This window comes from Euprymna scolopes, chromosome 46, assembly GCF_053919585.1.
Source record: "Euprymna scolopes isolate OS-2025 chromosome 46, ASM5391958v1, whole genome shotgun sequence".
Lineage (NCBI taxonomy): Eukaryota > Metazoa > Mollusca > Cephalopoda > Sepiida > Sepiolidae > Euprymna > Euprymna scolopes.
The window spans coordinates 101,394,325-101,417,982 of NC_136527.1; the positions used below are offsets into that span (position 1 = coordinate 101,394,325).

The 23,658-nt window shown below is 35.9% G+C and overlaps 1 protein-coding gene across 2 annotated transcripts in view; it reads left to right on the forward strand.

The window, feature by feature from the left end:
* The first annotated feature begins 10,143 nt into the window (after positions 1-10,143).
* The window catches only part of LOC145271204 (INO80 complex subunit B-like), a 141,302-nt gene continuing 127,787 nt past the window's right edge, over positions 10,144-23,658 (forward strand). For both annotated transcript variants that reach the window (XM_080126769.1, XM_080126770.1), the window contains exons 1-2: positions 10,144-10,379; positions 12,441-12,609. In XM_080126769.1, coding sequence (XP_079982895.1) covers positions 10,337-10,379; positions 12,441-12,609 — 212 coding nt within the window. In that variant the 5' untranslated portion in view covers positions 10,144-10,336. The remainder of the gene's footprint in view (positions 10,380-12,440; positions 12,610-23,658) is intronic.

A 23,658-nucleotide genomic window follows, 5' to 3' on the forward strand; every position in this document is an offset into this window, starting at 1 on the left:
GTGTGTGCGGGTGTCAATGAGAGTAGTCCTGTAGCCAATAGTTTCCAGGACGAGAGAGGCCGGTTACAGGAGAAAGAAAGGGTAAAAGTGTGTTGATGCGTTGTCGAGAGTGTATGTGTGTATGTGTGTGTGTGTGTGTATGTGTGTGTATGCGTGTGTGTATGTGTGTATGTGTGTATGTATGTGTGTGAGTGTATGTGTGTGTGTATGTGTGTGTGTGTGTGTATGTGTGTGTGTATGTGTGTGTGTATGTGTGTGTGTGTGTGTGTGTGTGTGTGTGTGTCGACGAGAGTAGTCCTGTACAATGATAAATAAAGTTTGTGTGGGCACAGCACGTGGAAATAAATGGTTGTTTGAAGAGAGCCATTGTTAGTTCGTAGTACTCACATTCAGCCTGGGGTGGGGTGGGGGGGGGGAGCAAAGCCCCAGGCGAAGTCTGCTCTCAGGCAAGGTCAGGTTGAAAAGGGTAAATGATTTCAGATTTCACCTTTTATATACTCTGTCACGTGACTGAAAGCTGGCTTGCGATTGGATAAGCCAGGAGGAAATGGATTTCAAATCTCGTGAGAGTTAGTTTCTGCCTGTATGTAGTGGGTGTCGGCTGCTCCAAGATCTTTGATTTGTGTCAAGGGGTATGCATCAAGCAAAGTGAAACAGTTAATAATCTGGGAGGAATCGACCACCAATCGTTTCTTTTATGAGATGAAAAAGTTACAACAATTTGATCGCGTCATGGAGAATAACTTTCTCAAATGATTTAAGAATTTCTTTTTCAATGAACCGAGTATCCTCAGCACGGTAATAGCGGGACAGTAGCAACCGGTTTGCGATTAGGGGTCAAGTTTCTGAATAATTTAATTGGAGCACAATTAATTTTAGTAACAGCGCAGATATTTAGACTATCCTGCGACCCCTCAAAAGAAATAGCAATACTCCAGGGCATTTTATTGTATGCTTTTTAGCCAAAGAATGTTCGTTTGTGTAGTTCTGTTTTTTTTTTTTTTTTTTTTTTTTTTTACACAGTGATCACCACTTATCAAGGCCCGGAAGCCACTCAGGGATAAGGGTTATTGCAAGTACATTAAGTTAGTGAGGAGATTTGCTGAAGTGTTTACTTAAGGGGGCGGTTCATTAGGAATTTGTTAACATTGGACTTGAAGACATCCAAGTTGTAGTCCGGAGGGAAGCAGGCAGACGGAACAGAGTTCCACAGGCGTGCAGTTCTAAGAAAGAAGCTTTGTTCATGGAATCCGCGTTTTGATTTAGGCACAGATATAGAGTGGGGGAAATTTTTCACAGTGGATTCAGCTAGACGGGTGTTTTTCGTGAAAGATTGGCAAGGGGGGACCAGAGATTGGAGTTCAGACGAGCATCTGCCATGGAAATAACGATAAAACAAGGATAGGCTCGCAGCGTCTCTTCTGTGGGAGAGAGGTTGCAGGGTAGAGAAAAGGGCATCCCCCACTAAGCCACGAAGTCTATTTTGTACTCTGTCAAGGCAGGATAGGCTGTTTTTAGCAGCTCCTGCCCATGATAAAGTTCGTTTGGCTACAGCACGTGGAAATAAATGGTAGCTCGAAGAGAGCCATAGCTAGCGCATAGTACTCACGTTCTGCCTGGGGGCCAAAGCCCCAGGCTAATGTCCGCTGTCGGTCAGGGTCAGGATCAAAGAGGATTAAAGATTCGTGATTTCGCCTTTTATATGCTCTGTCACGTGACTGAGAGCAGCCTTTTCACCAATGTACCTGTTAATAAACATCATCATCATCATCATTGTACCTGTTAATAAAGGAGTTTAAAGAGAAATTTGTTTTGTACTCACATTAGGCCGGGGGGGGGCGGGGAAGGGCTAAAGCCTCCCAGCGATGTTTGCTGTTGGGCAGACCAGCTAGAAAGAGGATTAATGGTCTCAGATTTCGCCTTTTATATATTGTCATGTGACTGGGAGCTGACTTAATTGCTGGAACAAAGGAAGCCAGCTAAAAGAGAAAGAAAGGATAAAGTGTTCAGAGCATTGAGAGAGCAAGTACAGTACCTGGAAGTCCCAAATAGTCCCTCATATAGGGAGCCAGCTAAAAAAGAAAGAAATGGCAAAGCCTTCAGTGCATTGACGTGTTGTCGTGCGTGAGTGTGAGTTGTATTGATGTATGTTCTTTAGCGTTATAAAGAATGTTCGTTTGGGAGTACGGCATCTGGAAACAAGTAGGAGTTTGAAGAGAAGTTTTGTACTCGCGTTAGGTCTGAGGGGGGGGGGGCATTGCCCCCCTTCCTCAGCGATGTTTGCTGTTGGGCAGACCAGTTAGAAAGAGGATTAATCTCTCCTTTTATATACTCTGTCACATGACTGGGAGCTGGCTTGTGATTGGACAAGCCAGGAGAAAATGGATTTCAAATCTCGAGTCGAGAGAATTAGCTTCTGCCTGTTTGTAGCAAGTATTGACTGCTACAGCCTTTTCACTAATGTATCCATTAAAAAAAAAAAAAAACCAAGGCATAATACTTGATAATGTATGAACACCACCTCTCTCTTCAGTCACTAAAAATTAACAAAATAGATTGAAAAAGGTTATCATTTATCTTCACTCCCAAAATACCTTTCTCTAACTGCAAAGACAACCTATTTACCCAAATCGACGGCGTTACCATGGGATCAGCTCTCGGAGGAATCTTTAGCTAATTTTCTATGAGCAACCTTGAAAATAGAATATTAAAACCCACTAGAAACCCCTAACTCTAACCCTAACCCTAACCCTAATCCTAACCCACTAGAAACCCCTAACCCTAACCCCCTCATTTACATAAGATATGTAGACGGTATATTCATTTTAGCTGAGGACAAAAAGATTCATGTCCTGCAAAGTCAAAATCAAAAACAATTTTACTTTTTACAAAACAACAAAACCAAACACCATGAATAAATATTTAAAGATATAAAGAACTTGAAACATAAAAATATTTTTCCAGCAGCCAAATAGCATAATGGTTAGAAGCTCTGACTGTCGGCTAGGCGATCAATTTCAATCCTGGCTTGAGGTAGTTACTAGTCTAGCTGCATTAAAAAGCCATCTGTCTGTTGATGACTATATATATATATATATATATATATATATATATATATATATATATATATATAATTCAAACTGGTGTAATGTAAACATATTATAAGGTATTTACAACTTCTCTTCCAATTTTCGAATTTTCAATCATGTCAAAACGCACTTTATTTCCTTTTGATGGATTGATTGTTGCTATTTATCCTAAGAAGTTGAGGGCATAATAGATTCACTGATTGATATAATGATTAAGTGATTGATTTTGTGCTACGAAACAGATACTGCCAAGTGTAAGTGTCAATTGAATTAATGGAATAAATTGCAAGATGGTTAACATCATGAAATACGGAATAATGCCAATTTATTCCTTTAATTCATATTATTCAAATTATAAATATATATATATATATATATATATATATATAGTTTAGTAGAAATGGTAATTAATAAAAACTGAAGAAAGTGCTCAATACTGTTGTAGAGCAAATATGCGTTTTATTTTTTATTACCATATCTTTCTGTTAAGTTACATTATTGTTTCGGCTATGCTGCCTTTTTTTTTGGCCGTCTTTCATCCCATAATAACGAACATTTATGTAAAAGTCTGAGGAAGCTACAGACGGCCAAAAAAAATGGCCGGGTAGCTGAAACAATAATGTAACTTAACAGAAAGATACGGTAATAAAAAATAAAACATATATATATATATATATATATATATATATATATATATATATATATATATATATATATATATACATATATATATATATATATAATAACTATAATTACTTCCCCTCAAAGTAACAATATAATAAATTTTAAAATGAACTGATCTCTTTCTGTAAACATAAGTCCAAATTTAATTATGGCAATTTTGAAATTACATAGTTATTACTTTTACCTTTTAGATAGATATATAATTTTTCTTTAACTTTATCGTTTTTTCTACATACTTTCTTAATACTTTATAATTTAATAATCTTTTATTTCTTTATTTCTTCTTTGTTTGGCCGGATTTTTATCTGCAATTTCTGTTTTAGTCTTTAAATATTCCTATCTATCTAATATATCAATCTACCCACACTTTCATATCTTGTATGTATATTTACTTATATTTTACTATATACATTTACTTACTTACTTTCTTGCTTTTTCTTGAATTTGCAGATACCGGCCATCCTCTCCCCTTAAATAATTTTTATTTTTTTATATATTATATTTTATTTTTCATTTATTTATTTATTGTTTATTTATTATTTATTTTCTATTTATTTATTAATTTATTTATTTATTTTCCATTTAGTGTCTTTTAACAACTCTTGCTGATATTTTCTTAAGTAATAAACTGTACATTTCAGTTGACCTATATTATTTTGCCCTATAAATTTTTTCGTGCCTTTTAACATTTCCTGTCTGGGTCATTTTGACATTTGTTTTTCTATTTTATATTTAATTTTATCACCATTTAATTTTTTTCCCCCTTCTTCTTCCCTGATTCCTCCCCCCTTTTTCTTCCCTGATCTTATTTATATTTATATCTCGGCAGCATTGATAAAAGCATATCTTATTTTTCTTTTATTAATATTATTGAAATTTTTCCCTTTTCCCTTGTACATATTTGTGAATTATTCCATGGAGTTCGGCCTTTGGATTATTTTGGACCATCTTCCAATTACGGGATTTCCTTGGATTTTACTTGTGCAATGGAAATTCAGTTAACTTTCTTGAAGTTATATTTTTGGATTTTACCGTCATTGGATTATTTATCTTTCACCAGACTATCCATTCACGTGAAATCACTTTTTTCTTCAACATATTCCCTCTGCTTCACTTTTTTGTTATCAAATAATATCTTAGACTTACTTGTTGTTTCATCAAATACTTTTGTATGCAAAATCCGATCCCGCATTTTGCTAATTCCTACCCTCTGATGAGAAGGAAGTATTTCTTCGAAACTCCGCGGATTAAGGACTATCCACTTATCAAGTGTTTCCTTTTCAGATTAAATATGTTTTTAACTCATTTCAAAGTGTTTTTTAACATGTTTTATTAACTGTTTTCTCCTATATATATATATATCGCCATATATATTTTATAAATTACTAACTAGCTCTACCTAAGTATTGAGCACTTTTGAAGTAAATACTTAAAGTTTACGCATAAATCTATACTTTTGTATATTAATTTTATGTGAGTAAATTAAGCAGTTATATATATATATATACATATCTTATATATATATATATATATATATATATATATATATATATATATATATATATATATATATAGCCAGTAGAGTTTAGTTTCCTAGAAGTACATCCAATGAAACAACATGTGTCTACGAAAGAGTGCTCAATGAGTGAACAGAGCAGGTATATTAAATTTATTTATACAAACATTAATGGCTACATATGTGCATACATGTTTCTGTAATCACCCGCGTTGGGGGATTACGTCTTCAGGCCAAGAATTACCGCCGAGAACTGATATTTCAAACAAAGACATTTTCTTATTTCGTTTACAAAGTTAGAATGTAACCTGGGTGGGAGCTATAAGCGGGGGGGGGGACAAGTGAGGTCTTTGAATATAATTTAATATACAGGGTGTCCCAGAAGTCGCGCACCATGTAGATTTATATATGTATATATATATATATATATATATATATATATATATATATATATATATATATATATATGCTAGCAAAAGTACCCGTCATTGACAGGGTTCAAAAACAGCCTACAGAAAATGAACTCTGATTTATTAAAGTATGATAGGTTATGAAAAGGAAGGGTTGTAAAGACATAGCTTCGAATTTGGGAGTATCAAAACCAAAGCAAAATATGATGAAAGTAAAAATAAAATAGATAAACCCCATAATTTGTATTATTTGGATTCATCAGACTACTTGAGTGTTGAGACATCTTGAGTGTAATTTTCGCAACTTTTCAGTCGATGTAACCTCTGACCTTCTTCAGGTCTATCTCGTTAAGCTCGGAAATGTTTTTTGTCAAACTCGGGAATTTGGACGGAATCTCGAGCGGAATTCTTTATCTACTTCACGGGGATGGCGTGCTCTTGTTCTGTTAGCCATTATTGGAGAGAGGTCCTAAGTAATTCACAATTGTATTTTTTGGTTGCCCACACTGAGGATTGAACCTTCAACCTTTTTACAATTGATTTTTCCAAGCACTGTGACACAGGTCTTTGCGAATTACTTAGGACCTCTGTCCAGCTGACGGAACAAGAGCATGCTACCCCCATGAAAGAAATAAAGGGTTCCACTCGAAATTCCGTCCACATTCCCGAGTTCGGCATAAACATTCCCGAGTTCGACAAGATACACCTGAAGAAGGTTGGAGGTTACATCGACCGAAACGTTGTGAAAAGGGCACTCAAAATGATAACAGCAGTCTGATGAGTTCAAATATTTAATACGAATGACCAATCTTCATCTCAAAAGTTAACGTCACTAAAGATTTTTTTCTGGAATAGAAATCGTTGCTCTCGCAAACGACCTCGTGTTTGCTTAGTCTGTAAAATGCCAGCAGAAAATGTAGAAAAGAAAACACAAGCATAATTTTGTAGGTCGCTCATTGGTGAACAACGTATTCACTTAATTGGCATATGCACACAATTGGTAACTGTTGAAAGGGACGAATTCTAAAGCATGGGGGTTGAGTGGAGTTTTTTGTTGTGTGACAGTTTTGAACAAGAACGAATGGTGGGAGATAATATCGAATACACAAGGATTTGTTGCAAGTGGAGGAAAGAAAGGAAAAAATACTTTGACGAGCTCTCTTTTTTTCCCCTTTTGAATTCCTCTGTCAAAACTGGACTACTACGTCAGTAAAAGCAATATATATCCACAAGCCTTAGGATTTTATGGGTTCACTCTTAGATTGTCTCGTCTCTCCTAATTGATACATTTTAGACGGATACTTCAAAACCACTTAAGGGGCCACCCAACAACTGTTTTTCAAGGTCCGATTTTATGAGAACCAGTCTTTGTCTTGAAATAAACATTTTCTTTTCCCTTATCATCAGTCGTGGAATGCTCTTCCCAAGGGTTTCACGGCTAATTACAAATTAACTACCCACTTGATTTGATTCTCTGGTGGTCCTCAAATAAAACGTAAGTGCCAAATTTTCACTGCTTGGAAAATATATTTATGATTGTGTGGGGTGGGAATCATTTTGATTATCTGTTAAGAACACAGATTCCTTTTTTGCCATCATCATCATCATCATCATCATCATCATCATCATCATAGTCGTCGTCGTCGTCGTCGTCGTCATCATCATCGTCATCGTCATCGTCATCATCATCATCATCATTGTCGTTGTCACCACCACCACCACCACCACCATCATCATCACCATCATCGTCATCACTGTTACATCCGACAATGCAAAATCTCCTGAACTCATGTTAAAAGGACCACCCAGAAAACCGACCCACTAGCAAGGCTATCCAGTGTTGTCCGGTGCCCCATCTGGTCATATAACAAATTTAAGACCTAAACCCTAATAGTAATAAAAAATATTTCCCCAACCCCCAAGCCATTAGGAAAAAAACAATTGCTGCCTTCCATAATTGTTGTCGTCGAGGCCAGTGGTACAGTGGATGGAGACATTGAATCTCTATGGTTCCAGGTGAGCATTGGAGCATTTCGATTATCGATACTTATTAAAGACATTCCAATACAAAACCGAGCGTATGTAAGCAAAAAAGAGACAAATTTAAAGTTAAAACGATCATGAAACGAACTGCTTGGTCTGTCAGGATAATTTGGCGGGGCGTCGGTATGAATGCTGCTAGTGCTCGGGTGTCGATATGAATTAAGTTATTGTCAGGCTGAGGTGAGGGGTGGCAATGGCAAGAATGTGGCTTATGTGTTCTGGTGTCTGGGATACGAGTGCAGCAATGGCGGAAGAGGAGTACTCCTAAAAGCAGGTGTCGCTGTGGCGAGTTGGTGACAGTGGCTCCTGCTATTGGCAGGTACTCTTCGCTGTCTGGTGAGCTGTGGTGATCTGGCGGTGGCAGCAGAAGAGGGGTAGTCTCCAAGGCTTGCTGTCCAGTATCATGAGTAAGATAGCGGTAGGAGAGTAGTAGTGTTGTCGCTGGCGAGGGATTAACGGCTGCTGGCTGGTGACGGATTGGTATTCACAGTTTGACATGCAGGGCCCATCTGCCTGCTTGTCAAAAAAGCTGTCATTTTTATACTCGCGATGTGGATGTAGTTATAGACAAAAGGCGGCTTCATTCGCTTGGTCATCGTTTTCGCTTTTTATTTGTGTTTGTTTTTTGTGTTTTAATGTAATGTAGGGAGTCGTCTGTTTGGTGTTTGTATATATCAATTTAAAGCTAAGAAAGTTGTGAATGTATTCTAGTGGGTGTTGTACTGTTGCAGTGTTTTGTGAAATAGTTATTCGTGTTTATATGCTGTCGGAGATGCGTCTGCTGTGATGTTTGTGTTTTGTATTTTGATTTTTCTTTTGATGTGCGGCTTCCTCTGGCGTTTTTTTTTGTTGTTGAAGTGAGGTTCGAGTTATTTCGTTGATGTGTGCACATAAAAAAATGGGATTTGAAGTTGTCGTGTGTTTAGTGTGCTTTATCGTCGAACAGGCTTTGTCTTAGCGTCACCATTATTATCACTGTCGCTGCTCTAGCAGTGTCAGAAATTTCGTGAAAATAGTGAATAATTCCACCCCATCTTTCCAAGCTTGTAACTCCTCGAAAAATGTAATTCAAGCCCTAATTTCTTTTTCAATTAAAGGAGCAAGGACCAAGGTTTTATTAAAAAAAAAAAAACAAAAAAAAAAACAATGTGTTTTTTTTTTTAAAAAAAAGGTTTTAAACTTCGGACTTTACAGGTAAATTTCTAAAAAAGCGATTTTTTTTTTGTTTTAAATTTGAATATATTATTTATTGACCTTTTCTCTTCAATTTGTGATATATAAAACTCCCCGACATAATTAATTATTTACTTTTTAATAGACATTTCAAAATGAGAGGCGTGAATTATTCGACCCCCTGTCTTTCCAAGCTTATAACTCCTCGAAAAATGTAATTCAAGCCCTAATTATTTTTTCAGTTAAAGGAGCAAGGACCAAGGTTTCATTAAAAAAAAAAAGACAAAAAAAAGACAAAAAAAAAACAATGTGTTCTTATAAAATAAGGTTTTAAACTTCGGACTTTACAGGTAAATTTCTAAAAAAGCGATTTTTTTTTTGTTTTAAATTTGAATATATTATTTATTGACCTTTTCTCTTCAATTTGTGATATATAAAACTCCCCGACATAAATTAATTATTTACTTTTTAATAGACATTTCAAAATGGGTGACACTTGGGGGGGGGGCGTGAATTAAAAAAAAACGTTTGTCTAAATTATTATATTCGGTTTATTGGAAAGAACATAAAATTTCACACTGACCCTGAAAATATCGTAAAAATAGAATCAATAGAAAAATTTTGATAGATTTTTAAAGTTTAAAAATTGAAAAATATTGAGTTCGGAAAATTCATTACTGTTTTTTTTTTTTTTTTTTTTAAATATTTCTATTACTTTTAAAACAACTGTAATAGTTTATTTTGGAAGTATAATCCATAAAGAAAATAAATAACCCACTTTTAACAGAGAAATTACGAGGTTTTTATATTTTATTCGCAGTTTCGTGTTAGGGGTGTCAAAAATTCCTACAAAAATTCTGATACTGCTATCGCTGCTCCTGCTGGTTTCTGGTTTATTCATGTAAATATGGAGGGATATACGATATAACACTATCTAAGAACATTACCAGGCACATAAAGTGGCTTTGTGTGAGATTTCATAAAAATCGGCCCGGTGGTTTCCGAGTCAATAGGGAACGAACTCACAGACACAGAGATACACAAAGTTCCTTTTATATAATAGTAGAAAAAGGTTTAAAATTTTAAAAAAAAAAAAAAAGAAAAAAAAAAGGTGTCTATTCGTCTGAAGCCCTTTTCTTTATTCACTGGTCGTAAATAGGAAAAGTCTGTTCGTTTGAAGTCCTTTTCTTTAATCATTGGTTGTAAATAGGAAAAGCTGCAGTCAAATGTTTTTAAAAATCACAGTTTAATTTCCCTGGCCATTATTTGTTTTGCTTCTAAAAGTTAAAAAAAAAAAAAAAGAAGTAAATTTTATTTTTTAAATTTTATTTCCGTTGCATTTTTTTTCTCAAACTTTATTTTCATGCACGAAATTAATTTCTATAAACGTTGTAAAAAAAAAAAATAATAATTTAAAAAGTATGGGGAAAAAGAAAGAGCAAGCGACTGAAGAAGACACCATGGGTCAGTTTATTTTAAATATTTTTTTATTTTAAATATTTTTTTATTTTTAATTTTTTTTTATTTTAAATATTTTATATCTGTTTATATTTTAATTTATTTAAATTAAAATTTCATTTAATCTATGGGTTCGGTGGTATTTTGGGTTTGTTTTACTATATCCATAGGGTTTACACATAGATTCGAAAAAGTTGTCAAAAAACAAATATATAACAATTAAATGTTATCAAAGGCAAGATAAGTTACTTTTCTACCTAACTGGATATAATTTTCGTATTTTTATTCAATGTAACATCTTTATTCAGCTCGAAAAGCATACAGTGTTTACCGATGGGTTCGAAAATTCAAAATGGCGCCCGACTCTGTCTTTAACACGGTAAGTTCGGGAAAAGGTGTTTTAAATAATAAACTAGACAAAATACTGTTAGAAACTCGCTCAATATATGTTACCGTGGCATAGGCTGACATATATTCGGTGTTTTTTTAATAGTATTTTGTCTAGTTTATTATTTATAACACCTTTTCCCGAACTTACCGTATTAAAGAGAGAGCCGGGCGCCATTTTGAATTGTCCAATACATACATCGGTAAACACTGCATGTCTTTTAAGCTGAATAAACATGTTACATTGAATAAAAACACAAAAATATATCCAGTTAGGTAGGAAAGTAACTTATCTTGCCTTTGATAACATTTATTTGTTATATATTTGTTTTTTGACAACTTTTTTGAATCTATGTGTACAGCAATACAAACCCCTTTTCTACCCAACTGGATATGTTTTTAGTGTTTTTATTTAATGTAACATGTTTATTCAGTTCGAAAAACATACAATGTTTACCGATGTATTGGAAAATTAAAAATGGCAGCCGACTCTCTCTTTAACACGGTAAGTTCGGGAAAAGGTGTTATAAATAATAAACTAGACAAAATACTGTTAAAAACCCTCTGTTTGAGACGGTAAGTTTGGGAAAATGAGTTATAAATAAAAAAACAGACAAAATACTGTTAGAAACTCGCTCAGTATATGTTACCGGGGTTTATGTTACCGTGACATAGGTTGACATATAATCGGCGGGTTTTTAACAGTATTTTTTTGGGGGGGGGGGGGCTTGCCTGGTCGTAAAATACACTTAAATATATTTTAATTCATGCAGATTTCGTATTTAGTATTGCAAAGCCACTTCTCTATGAAATATCGTACCTATTAGCTAGAACTGATTTCCAAAGTTAAAAGGAAAAAAATGACTTGGGTGCCATCAGCTAGAATCGAAACCAAAACATTTAGCATTTCAGCTGCACTTCCTACTGTTTGAGCTGTTGACGGATAAGAAATTTAAAATTAAACCACTTCAAGCTATGAATGAATTTGCGCATGCACAAAAGTAATAGAAATATGTCACAAGTTTAAATGAACATTCTGCTTTTCAACTTGCCAATATATTTCTGTACGTGTTATTCCTCCATCCAAACAAAGATTTTACTCATTATAAACCATCCTTAGTGTATGATTATTATTTCCTGTTAATTTCAGTCGGTGCTAGTGCAGAGAGTGATCCGCACTATTTTTTAAATCGTATTTCCAAGTTTAATTAAAGTTTTATGATGTTTTTTTTTATTCAATTGTAGGGTTAAAGTACAGAATAGGTACAAAACACCCTCCCCTCCTCATGTTAAGAATGGCTTTTTAAATAATAACGTTATTATTTACGCCCGGATCACTCTCTGCACTAGTACCTTTCAGTCTTAGTAGTTTTGGAGTTTATCAGTTAAATATTTGGTACTCATGCAGAGAGTGATCCGTGCTGAAATAATAATGTTATTATTTAAAAAGCCATTCTTAACATGGGGAGGGGAGGGTATTTTGTACGTATTCTTTACTTCAACCTTACAATTGAATAAAAAAAATATACTATAAAACTTTAATTAAACTTGGAAACACGATTTAAAAAATGGCGTGGATCACTCTCTGCACTAGCACCAAAATATTTTCACACACATACACAGAGTTACTGTTTTATAGTTATTTAAGATTGTGATAATTTTTTTTTTTTTTTTTTTTAGATTCTCCTGTGAGTCATAAAAAACACAAAAAGCATAAAAAAAAACACAAAAAAAGAAAAGAGGATGATGAATCGAGTCCGGTTGGTCACCATTCGAATTTAATGTCTGACAGCAAACCATCCATTAAATTAAAGATCCGACTTGGAGGAGAAACCTTGTCATCTAAAAAGTGAGTGTAAGCCATTCTTTTTTTTTTTTTTTATTACATTTTCACCCCAAACAAGGCAAATTGCCACTTTGGTGTAGGGGGCTACTATCAGGGGCAACAACTACTGGGGTACTATGTAGGGATTTGGGCAGCAAGATGTCGGTTCACGTTACACTTGAACTTCTGCATGTCAGTACTGTTGGGGAAGCAGGGACCTGGAATGGAATTCCAGAGTCTAGCGGTTCTGGGGAAGAAACTACTGGTGTAAAAAGATCTTTTACATCTAGGGATCTCTACAGCATGGGGGTGGGATTTAGCAGCCTGTCAGGTTTGTCGAGGGTGCTCACGTCGTGGGGGCACAAGTGATTGCAGTTCGTCAGAGCATTCACCACTAAAATACTTGTAGAAAAGGCAGAGGGATGCAACATTTTGTCGATGGGACAGAGGCTGAAGCTTAAATGCCAGTTCAGGGCCTATCAGGTTTGCGACTCTCTTTTGAACCTTGTCAAGGAGCGAGAGACTAGTAGCAGATGCACCAGCTCAGATGTGACAGCAATACTCCATACATGGGCGAATGGTGGCCTTATAGAGGTACAGGATACTTTCGGGTGTTAGTAGTTTTCTAGCACGGTAGAGAGAGCCCACCTTTCTTGCAGCAGCCCTGGCAATGCCTTCAATGTAATTGTTCCAATTCTCCCGGTTATAGTCAGCTAACATACTTCCTAATTTTCTGCGTTTTTTTTTTTTGTTCTTCAAAATTTTTATCGTGAAGCGTTTTATTGAAATAAAATATAAGAAAAGGACATTATTGAAAAGTATACAATAAAAATTAATAAAACTATACAGTTAAAAGTAACACAATTAGTCTTTATTGGCACTTTTAATGACAAAATTAAAAAATATTTTTTTTATTTTATTTGAAATTTTATAAGAAATATGTTTATGAAATTATAAAAACGTTTCTTTTTTTTAAGTTTAAAGATAAGTATTTTTATTTGAATTTATATTTTATAGGTTTATGGGCATATGAAATAAAATTATTGAAATCAAAATTACAAAATTTCAAATATCATAAAAAAAAAATGTTTATATCAGACAATACATAATATTCCCAACATAGTTTAAAAATATTTTAAAAAGTGTTTTCAATAATTCTTTTTTTTTAAAAAAAAAAAAAAGGGAGCTGAAAAGGTATTTTCAATAATAATAATAATAAAAAAAACTCATTTTAATAATTCTTAATTAAAATAAAACCGAAAAAACTTTTACATAATCTATAAATATAAAAGCGAAAATGTATGTATGTGTGTTCGCTTTTTTTGTGTGTCTACAAAAGGCTTCTTTCAGAGAAGCGGTCGGCCGGTTCACAACTTTTTAAAACTTTTTATATCACATATAAATCGTAATATCTCACAGTTAACAATGAAGCTCGCCTGTCTATTTAATTTGCTCGATTTCGGGAAGATAAATATTCAACATTTGTCGCATGCCGCATGTGGGTTAGTCTTTTTCCTATAACATCTTGGGGGCGAGGAAAAAAGTGTTCAGCAGTAAATGAAATCCCGCAGTCAAACTTGACCTCATTAACTCATTAAAACGAGCACCTGCTAAATCCAAGTAATTAAATAAGTTCAAATGTGTTTCCGTAAGCATGTCGCGGTGGGGCAATGGTTAATGTTGCACGTTTTTTTTTTTTTACAACTTTGCCTCAACGGTTCGGGTTCGATCCTCATACTTACTTTTTTTTTACCCCCCCCCACCTCCAAACACCCGGGCAACGCCGGGTACCCCTCGCTAGTCTATATATATAAAAGGCAAAATGCGTTTGATCATTTAATGTATTTCAAAGCTTTTTTTGCCAGCATTTTCGACGGGCTTACTTAGAACTTTTTATATACCGTCTAAATAATAATATCTACGATTTGCGAACACACGTCGCGTCTAGATTTATTTGCATCGACTTTTATAAGATTCGCGCTATTTCGCTCTGTCACCTGTTTATTTCGCTTTTTAGTATAAATACAGTGAAACCAAATTCAAACGGTTCGTGTTCTTGACACGTCCAGAAAGCAATCAGCTTTTGATCAATGTGGAGTTTCTCCTTATATCAGACAATTGCTATTCGATTTGGACAATCCCCTTTAAATGGGGAGCTGCTTCCCCCCCCCCATCATCTTGAGGATGCAAAAACTAAAAATACTGCCACATCATCGTAATGCTCCAGCGCTGACCTCATTTAGCGTCTACAAGTACAAGCACCTACGAACATCCGGGCAACGCTGGGTACATCCCCCCCCCCCCCGCTAGTTATTAAATAAAAAAAAAAAAAGAATGTTCAGGGAAGATATAGGCACGAGAGAAAAAAGTGAAAGAACTGATTTTGCTGGTCATCGCTTCCGGCAGCAGCCATGCCGGAAGTTAGGAGTGCGTTAGCTGACTATAACTGGAATAGAAAAAGTAGAGATGAGAGGGACGTGTGTTTCCCTTTTTTTTTTGTGTTGCAGTTGTTTATTATAGAAATCTCAAAACTGCCTCTTTGTATACTTGTATGTATGTATGTTTGTATGTCTGCCTAAAACTTTCGACAGAGGTGACGGATTTTCACGAGATCGGTATCGTTTTGAAGCTCGACCCTTCGGACGACAAATATTGAAAAAATTGGCTGAAATCATTAATTCCTTCACCCTCAACTGGGCACTTTTCTACAGGGGGTTGCTTTTTTTGCTGACATTTTTTGCAAGTCATTCAACCCTTGCACCCACGACGTTGCATAAAAGGCGTTATTTCGAGCGCCTGTGGGGTAGCCACATCGATAAGATTGTTTTTTTTTTTTTTTCCCCATCTCTTTTACCTTTGGCATGTTACGGGTTTGAGGCTTGATCTAAGGGACATAACTCTACTTTTACTAATAGTTTTTTTCTTCATACAATAATTTGAGATGCTAATTGTAAGAAAAGAAAGATGCGACTATTTTTTTATTTCAAACAAAAAAAAAAGTTTTTTTTACTATATTTAAAATTCTGAATTTTTTAGATGCTGACCGATTATTTATATTGTTTTAATCGGACTATTGTTCTCAACTTGAGTTTTATTTGTGCAATGTTTCGGTCGGATTAGCCTTCGACCATCCTCAGTCATGTTGGCTTTTGTATGGAAACGAAAAGAGAAAAGTTACGGGCTCTGTAGATATTTTCGTATTCTGTGAGTTAGTCTTTATTTTATAGTTATTGTATTTGTAAAAAATTAGTTGACTTTAATAAAGATCGTCAGGGAATTATCTCCCTTCTATCATAGAAAAACAAACAGTGTCTACTCTTAAAATTTCGGCTATGGAAGGGAGATAATCCCCTGTCGATCTTAAAACAAAAAATGTTTAAAAAGTAAATATAATAGATAATTTAATTTTAGCAGGTCACCTGGCATTGCCCGGTCGTAAAATACACGATATTTTGATTAATACTGATTTCGTATTTATTATATTAGACCCAATATATAGTAATCTATCTATATATATAAAAGCAAAAATGTATGTATGTTTGTTTGTGTGTATGCTTGTGTGTCTGCTAAAAACTTTCGACACATGCGACGAAAATTCACAAACTCGGTATCATATCGAAGCCCAATCCTTTGCTTGAAAAATATCGGAAAATTGGCCAAAAACGTTAACTTTTACACCCTGAAATAAACAAAAACGGGTTTCTCGTAACGATGACCGATTCTACGCATGTGTCAGATGACGTCATGACCTGATTTACTTTAAATAGTTGAAAAGCCGAACACATTTCATCTACGTTGCTTTAGCGCAGTTGATTAGCGCGTTTGTTCATTATCTAAATGTTTTGGGTTCGAATCGTAGTGTGAGATGTTTTTTGTTTTTTTTCGATTTTTTAAATTTAAATATTGAACCCTGTATTATTTTAGCCATTTTTCACGTAACGTTCGTTTTCCTGGTTTTTTCTTTTTTTTTTGCTTCGCTTATTCTTAACGACACCCGGGTATCCACCGATCTTTTTTAAATTTTAATATCGAAACAGGGGTATTTAAGCCATTTTTCACGTGTTCGTTTTTCTGTTTTCATCGTTCGTTTGCCTTACGTTATTTTTTTGTGTTTTTTTCCTGCTTAAGTGTTAATGTTGTTTTCTTATTTAAGCCATTTTTCACGTGTTCGTTTACCTTACGTTAGATTTTTTTGTGTGTTTTTTTTTTATGTTTTGATTATCCATCCCCCCCCCCGGTTTCTTTTTTATTTAACACCACACACACCTACAAACACCTGGGCAACGCTGGGTACCCCTGCTAGTATATATATAAAAGCGAAAATGTGTGTATGTATGTATGTTCGCTCTTTGTGTATGTCTTCGAAAGGTTTTTTTCCAGCAGATTCTTGAGGCCGTCGCTCATTTTTAAAACTTTTTATATCACGTCTAAATGATAATATCTACGACTTAACAACGGTGGTTGCCTCTCTATTTAATTTGCTTGACTTTGAAACGTTAAATATTCAACATTTTCGGATCGGCACGTGTAGATTCGCCTTTTTTGTATAATAAAAGCAAAACTCGATTCGAATAACTGGCCAAAGTGATTTAACGTTTGATCAATGTTATCAGATGGTTGCTTTTATTTCGAAATGAGACACTCCCCCTAATAAACGGGGAGTTGGTTTTCCCCAAAGTTAAGTAAAAAAAGCAAACAAACCAGGTTATTGACCTCATTAAAAACTGTCCCGCAGAAACTGTTAACTGCTGAATAGCTATTGCTTATGATCACCACATGTGCATTAAGCTTTTTCGTATAAAAAAAAAGAAGCCAACAGACTTGCGGTAAATAAAACACTGTCCCGCACTCAAAGTTCATGTCATTAACTCGTCAAAAATGGGCACTTGCTAGGTCGCACGTTTTTTTTTTCACACTGTACTATTTTCCAACTGTGTGTCAAGGCTTCATTTTTTTTTTTTTTTTAAAACAACCGATTTTTCTTTTCATTCACCCAAAAACACACATGCCTACAAACATCCGGGCAACGCCGGGTACCCCCCCCCCCCTAGTGATTTATAAAGATAAAAAAAAAAAAAATGACTCGGGCACCAACATCGAGAATCCAAACCAAAACGTTCAGCTTACGATTTACTTTTTTCTTTGACATTAATGTCTGAGCAATGAAGACATGTTTGCTGCAAGGCTAAAAATTAAAACATGAACCAATAGCTATTACGTTACGCATGTATATTCGTAATGCAGTTGTTCGACCTTCACCTGGTAAATTCCATTTTTTTAATTTCCACTTTTGCACCGATTTTTCCCCAGCTAAAAGCAAAATATAAAGTTTCGCATGGGTTCGAATAGCTTATATATTAAGTTTCATGTCTGTAGACGAAAAACTGACAGCGGAGTTTGGTAGGCAAATTTTTTAAAACAATTATATATACTCATACATAAATATATAAAGAAAGAGGTTTATGTTAACGATAACCTTTTTACGCAAATATTATGCAAGTATAAATCATGTAGAATATCTGCATGAATATAATTACACGTAATAGTTAACTAAAGATGATCATCACATTAAAAAAAAAACAGAAGAAAGCTAATAGGGAAATAATAAAAATGAATGTTTAAAAGAATATGCAAATTAGCTAGATCTTTTGCTAGTGAATGCATATATAACACAGTTGTATTTTCTTTTTAAATAAATAGAAAAAATGGTTATTAATATGAATATCAATGAAAAAAAAAATTTATAGATTAGCTGACTATAACCATCCCCACTTCTATTTTTGCCTACGCTCACAATCTTACGACTGATTTTGTTTGTCCGTTTTATTGCATGCAAGTTATTTCTATAAGGTAACTCGGGACATTACGCACCACCTTTTTCATCGGCCCGGGGATGAGGCTCCTGAACAGAGGGCTGAAGATGAGGGTCCTGGGTGGGTGCTGTGCAAACACTGAGGAAGATGATGTTGATGATTCTGATTGAGCCTTGACATGAGGCGGACTTATCACAGTGATTATTTCAGCATTTAAACGACAGATGCCAGTGCAATCTAATCCTTCTTTGACGATCTCTGGCTTGAAGGATTTATCGATGTAGTCCATAAGCATCACGAAAGTAGTTCTTTTCCATTGGTTTTCTGTGGATTCGGAAAAAAACGATGAGGGATCATCTCCAGCCCATCCTATATCATGTAGTCCATAAGCATCACGAAAGTAGTTCTTTTCCATTGGTTTTCTGTGGATTCGGAAAAAAACGATGAGGGATCATCTCCAGCCCATCCTATATCATGTAGTCCATAAGCATCACGAAAGTAGTTCTTTTCCATTGGTTTTCTGTGGATTCGGAAAAAAACGATGAGGGATCATCTCCAGCCCATCCTATATCATGTAGTCCATAAGCATCACGAAAGTAGTTCTTTTCCATTGGTTTTCTGTGGATTCGGAAAAAAACGATGAGGGATCATCTCCAGCCCATCCTATATCATGTAGTCCATAAGCATCACGAAAGTAGTTCTTTTCCATTGGTTTTCTGTGGATTCGGAAAAAAACGATGAGGGATCATCTCCAGCCCATCCTATATCATGTAGTCCATAAGCATCACGAAAGTAGTTCTTTTCCATTGGTTTTCTGTGGATTCGGAAAAAAACGATGAGGGATCATCTCCAGCCCATCCTATATCATGTAGTCCATAAGCATCACGAAAGTAGTTCTTTTCCATTGGTTTTCTGTGGATTCGGAAAAAAACGATGAGGGATCATCTCCAGCCCATCCTATATCATGTAGTCCATAAGCATCACGAAAGTAGTTCTTTTCCATTGGTTTTCTGTGGATTCGGAAAAAAACGATGAGGGATCATCTCCAGCCCATCCTATATCATGTAGTCCATAAGCATCACGAAAGTAGTTCTTTTCCATTGGTTTTCTGTGGATTCGGAAAAAAACGATGAGGGATCATCTCCAGCCCATCCTATATCATGTAGTCCATAAGCATCACGAAAGTAGTTCTTTTCCATTGGTTTTCTGTGGATTCGGAAAAAAACGATGAGGGATCATCTCCAGCCCATCCTATATCATGTAGTCCATAAGCATCACGAAAGTAGTTCTTTTCCATTGGTTTTCTGTGGATTCGGAAAAAAACGATGAGGGATCATCTCCAGCCCATCCTATATCATGTAGTCCATAAGCATCACGAAAGTAGTTCTTTTCCATTGGTTTTCTGTGGATTCGGAAAAAAACGATGAGGGATCATCTCCAGCCCATCCTATATCATGTAGTCCATAAGCATCACGAAAGTAGTTCTTTTCCATTGGTTTTCTGTGGATTCGGAAAAAAACGATGAGGGATCATCTCCAGCCCATCCTATATCATGTAGTCCATAAGCATCACGAAAGTAGTTCTTTTCCATTGGTTTTCTGTGGATTCGGAAAAAAACGATGAGGGATCATCTCCAGCCCATCCTATATCATGTAGTCCATAAGCATCACGAAAGTAGTTCTTTTCCATTGGTTTTCTGTGGATTCGGAAAAAAACGATGAGGGATCATCTCCAGCCCATCCTATATCATGTAGTCCATAAGCATCACGAAAGTAGTTCTTTTCCATTGGTTTTCTGTGGATTCGGAAAAAACTTGATGAGGGATCATCTCCAGCCCATCCTATATCATGTAGTCCATAAGCATCACGAAAGTAGTTCTTTTCCATTGGTTTTCTGTGGATTCGGAAAAAAACGATGAGGGATCATCTCCAGCCCATCCTATATCATGTAGTCCATAAGCATCACGAAAGTAGTTCTTTTCCATTGGTTTTCTGTGGATTCGGAAAAAAACGATGAGGGATCATCTCCAGCCCATCCTATATCATGTAGTCCATAAGCATCACGAAAGTAGTTCTTTTCCATTGGTTTTCTGTGGATTCGGAAAAAACTTGATGAGGGATCATCTCCAGCCCATCCTATATCATGTAGTCCATAAGCATCACGAAAGTAGTTCTTTTCCATTGGTTTTCTGTGGATTCGGAAAAAAACGATGAGGGATCATCTCCAGCCCATCCTATATCATGTAGTCCATAAGCATCACGAAAGTAGTTCTTTTCCATTGGTTTTCTGTGGATTCGGAAAAAAACGATGAGGGATCATCTCCAGCCCATCCTATATCATGTAGTCCATAAGCATCACGAAAGTAGTTCTTTTCCATTGGTTTTCTGTGGATTCGGAAAAAAACGATGAGGGATCATCTCCAGCCCATCCTATATCATGTAGTCCATAAGCATCACGAAAGTAGTTCTTTTCCATTGGTTTTCTGTGGATTCGGAAAAAAACGATGAGGGATCATCTCCAGCCCATCCTATATCATGTAGTCCATAAGCATCACGAAAGTAGTTCTTTTCCATTGGTTTTCTGTGGATTCGGAAAAAACTTGATGAGGGATCATCTCCAGCCCATCCTATATCATGTAGTCCATAAGCATCACGAAAGTAGTTCTTTTCCATTGGTTTTCTGTGGATTCGGAAAAAAACGATGAGGGATCATCTCCAGCCCATCCTATATCATGTAGTCCATAAGCATCACGAAAGTAGTTCTTTTCCATTGGTTTTCTGTGGATTCGGAAAAAAACGATGAGGGATCATCTCCAGCCCATCCTATATCATGTAGTCCATAAGCATCACGAAAGTAGTTCTTTTCCATTGGTTTTCTGTGGATTCGGAAAAAAACGATGAGGGATCATCTCCAGCCCATCCTATATCATGTAGTCCATAAGCATCACGAAAGTAGTTCTTTTCCATTGGTTTTCTGTGGATTCGGAAAAAAACGATGAGGGATCATCTCCAGCCCATCCTATATCATGTAGTCCATAAGCATCACGAAAGTAGTTCTTTTCCATTGGTTTTCTGTGGATTCGGAAAAAAACGATGAGGGATCATCTCCAGCCCATCCTATATCATGTAGTCCATAAGCATCACGAAAGTAGTTCTTTTCCATTGGTTTTCTGTGGATTCGGAAAAAAACGATGAGGGATCATCTCCAGCCCATCCTATATCATGTAGTCCATAAGCATCACGAAAGTAGTTCTTTTCCATTGGTTTTCTGTGGATTCGGAAAAAAACGATGAGGGATCATCTCCAGCCCATCCTATATCATGTAGTCCATAAGCATCACGAAAGTAGTTCTTTTCCATTGGTTTTCTGTGGATTCGGAAAAAAACGATGAGGGATCATCTCCAGCCCATCCTATATCATGTAGTCCATAAGCATCACGAAAGTAGTTCTTTTCCATTGGTTTTCTGTGGATTCGGAAAAAAACGATGAGGGATCATCTCCAGCCCATCCTATATCATGTAGTCCATAAGCATCACGAAAGTAGTTCTTTTCCATTGGTTTTCTGTGGATTCGGAAAAAACTTGATGAGGGATCATCTCCAGCCCATCCTATATCATGTAGTCCATAAGCATCACGAAAGTAGTTCTTTTCCATTGGTTTTCTGTGGATTCGGAAAAAAACGATGAGGGATCATCTCCAGCCCATCCTATATCATGTAGTCCATAAGCATCACGAAAGTAGTTCTTTTCCATTGGTTTTCTGTGGATTCGGAAAAAAACGATGAGGGATCATCTCCAGCCCATCCTATATCATGTAGTCCATAAGCATCACGAAAGTAGTTCTTTTCCATTGGTTTTCTGTGGATTCGGAAAAAAACGATGAGGGATCATCTCCAGCCCATCCTATATCATGTAGTCCATAAGCATCACGAAAGTAGTTCTTTTCCATTGGTTTTCTGTGGATTCGGAAAAAACTTGATGAGGGATCATCTCCAGCCCATCCTATATCATGTAGTCCATAAGCATCACGAAAGTAGTTCTTTTCCATTGGTTTTCTGTGGATTCGGAAAAAAACGATGAGGGATCATCTCCAGCCCATCCTATATCATGTAGTCCATAAGCATCACGAAAGTAGTTCTTTTCCATTGGTTTTCTGTGGATTCGGAAAAAAACGATGAGGGATCATCTCCAGCCCATCCTATATCATGTAGTCCATAAGCATCACGAAAGTAGTTCTTTTCCATTGGTTTTCTGTGGATTCGGAAAAAACTTGATGAGGGATCATCTCCAGCCCATCCTATATCATGTAGTCCATAAGCATCACGAAAGTAGTTCTTTTCCATTGGTTTTCTGTGGATTCGGAAAAAAACGATGAGGGATCATCTCCAGCCCATCCTATATCATGTAGTCCATAAGCATCACGAAAGTAGTTCTTTTCCATTGGTTTTCTGTGGATTCGGAAAAAAACGATGAGGGATCATCTCCAGCCCATCCTATATCATGTAGTCCATAAGCATCACGAAAGTAGTTCTTTTCCATTGGTTTTCTGTGGATTCGGAAAAAAACGATGAGGGATCATCTCCAGCCCATCCTATATCATGTAGTCCATAAGCATCACGAAAGTAGTTCTTTTCCATTGGTTTTCTGTGGATTCGGAAAAAACTTGATGAGGGATCATCTCCACAGTGAATCCCCAGCCCCATCCTATATCAGCTTAATGCACTCAACCCCCTTTATTTTTATGAGCAGATGAGAACAATAGTCCGTTTAATACAAATAAGATAAACACTCATGCCCCATCTCAAAAATTCAGAACTTTATATTTTATCAAGTTCAACTTTAATATTAATGATTATATATATATATATACTAGCAGTTGTGCTTGGGTCCTATGTACTGTTCATAACTTTATATGCATATGTATATATATCAAAAAGTGTGAATATGCACGTTAATGCCTTTCCATATAATAGACTTCCTTAACTACCATAGAGAAAAGTTGGTAGAGACCACAGACGTCCAATTTTTTTAAACTTTGACCCCAATTTTGACCCCTTAACATTTATTGTTTTGGACTCAAATCAAATTATAAAGTTAGATCCATGTCCAAGGAACCTATATCTAAGATTTCATGTGTTTAGACCCAAAATTGACAGAGGAATTTGGTAGAGTTCTCAAAGGTCAAATTGTTGAACTTCGACCCTTTAACAGCAAAATTTCTGGCCGAAACCCAATTAAAAAGATTTTCCTAAATCTCAATAA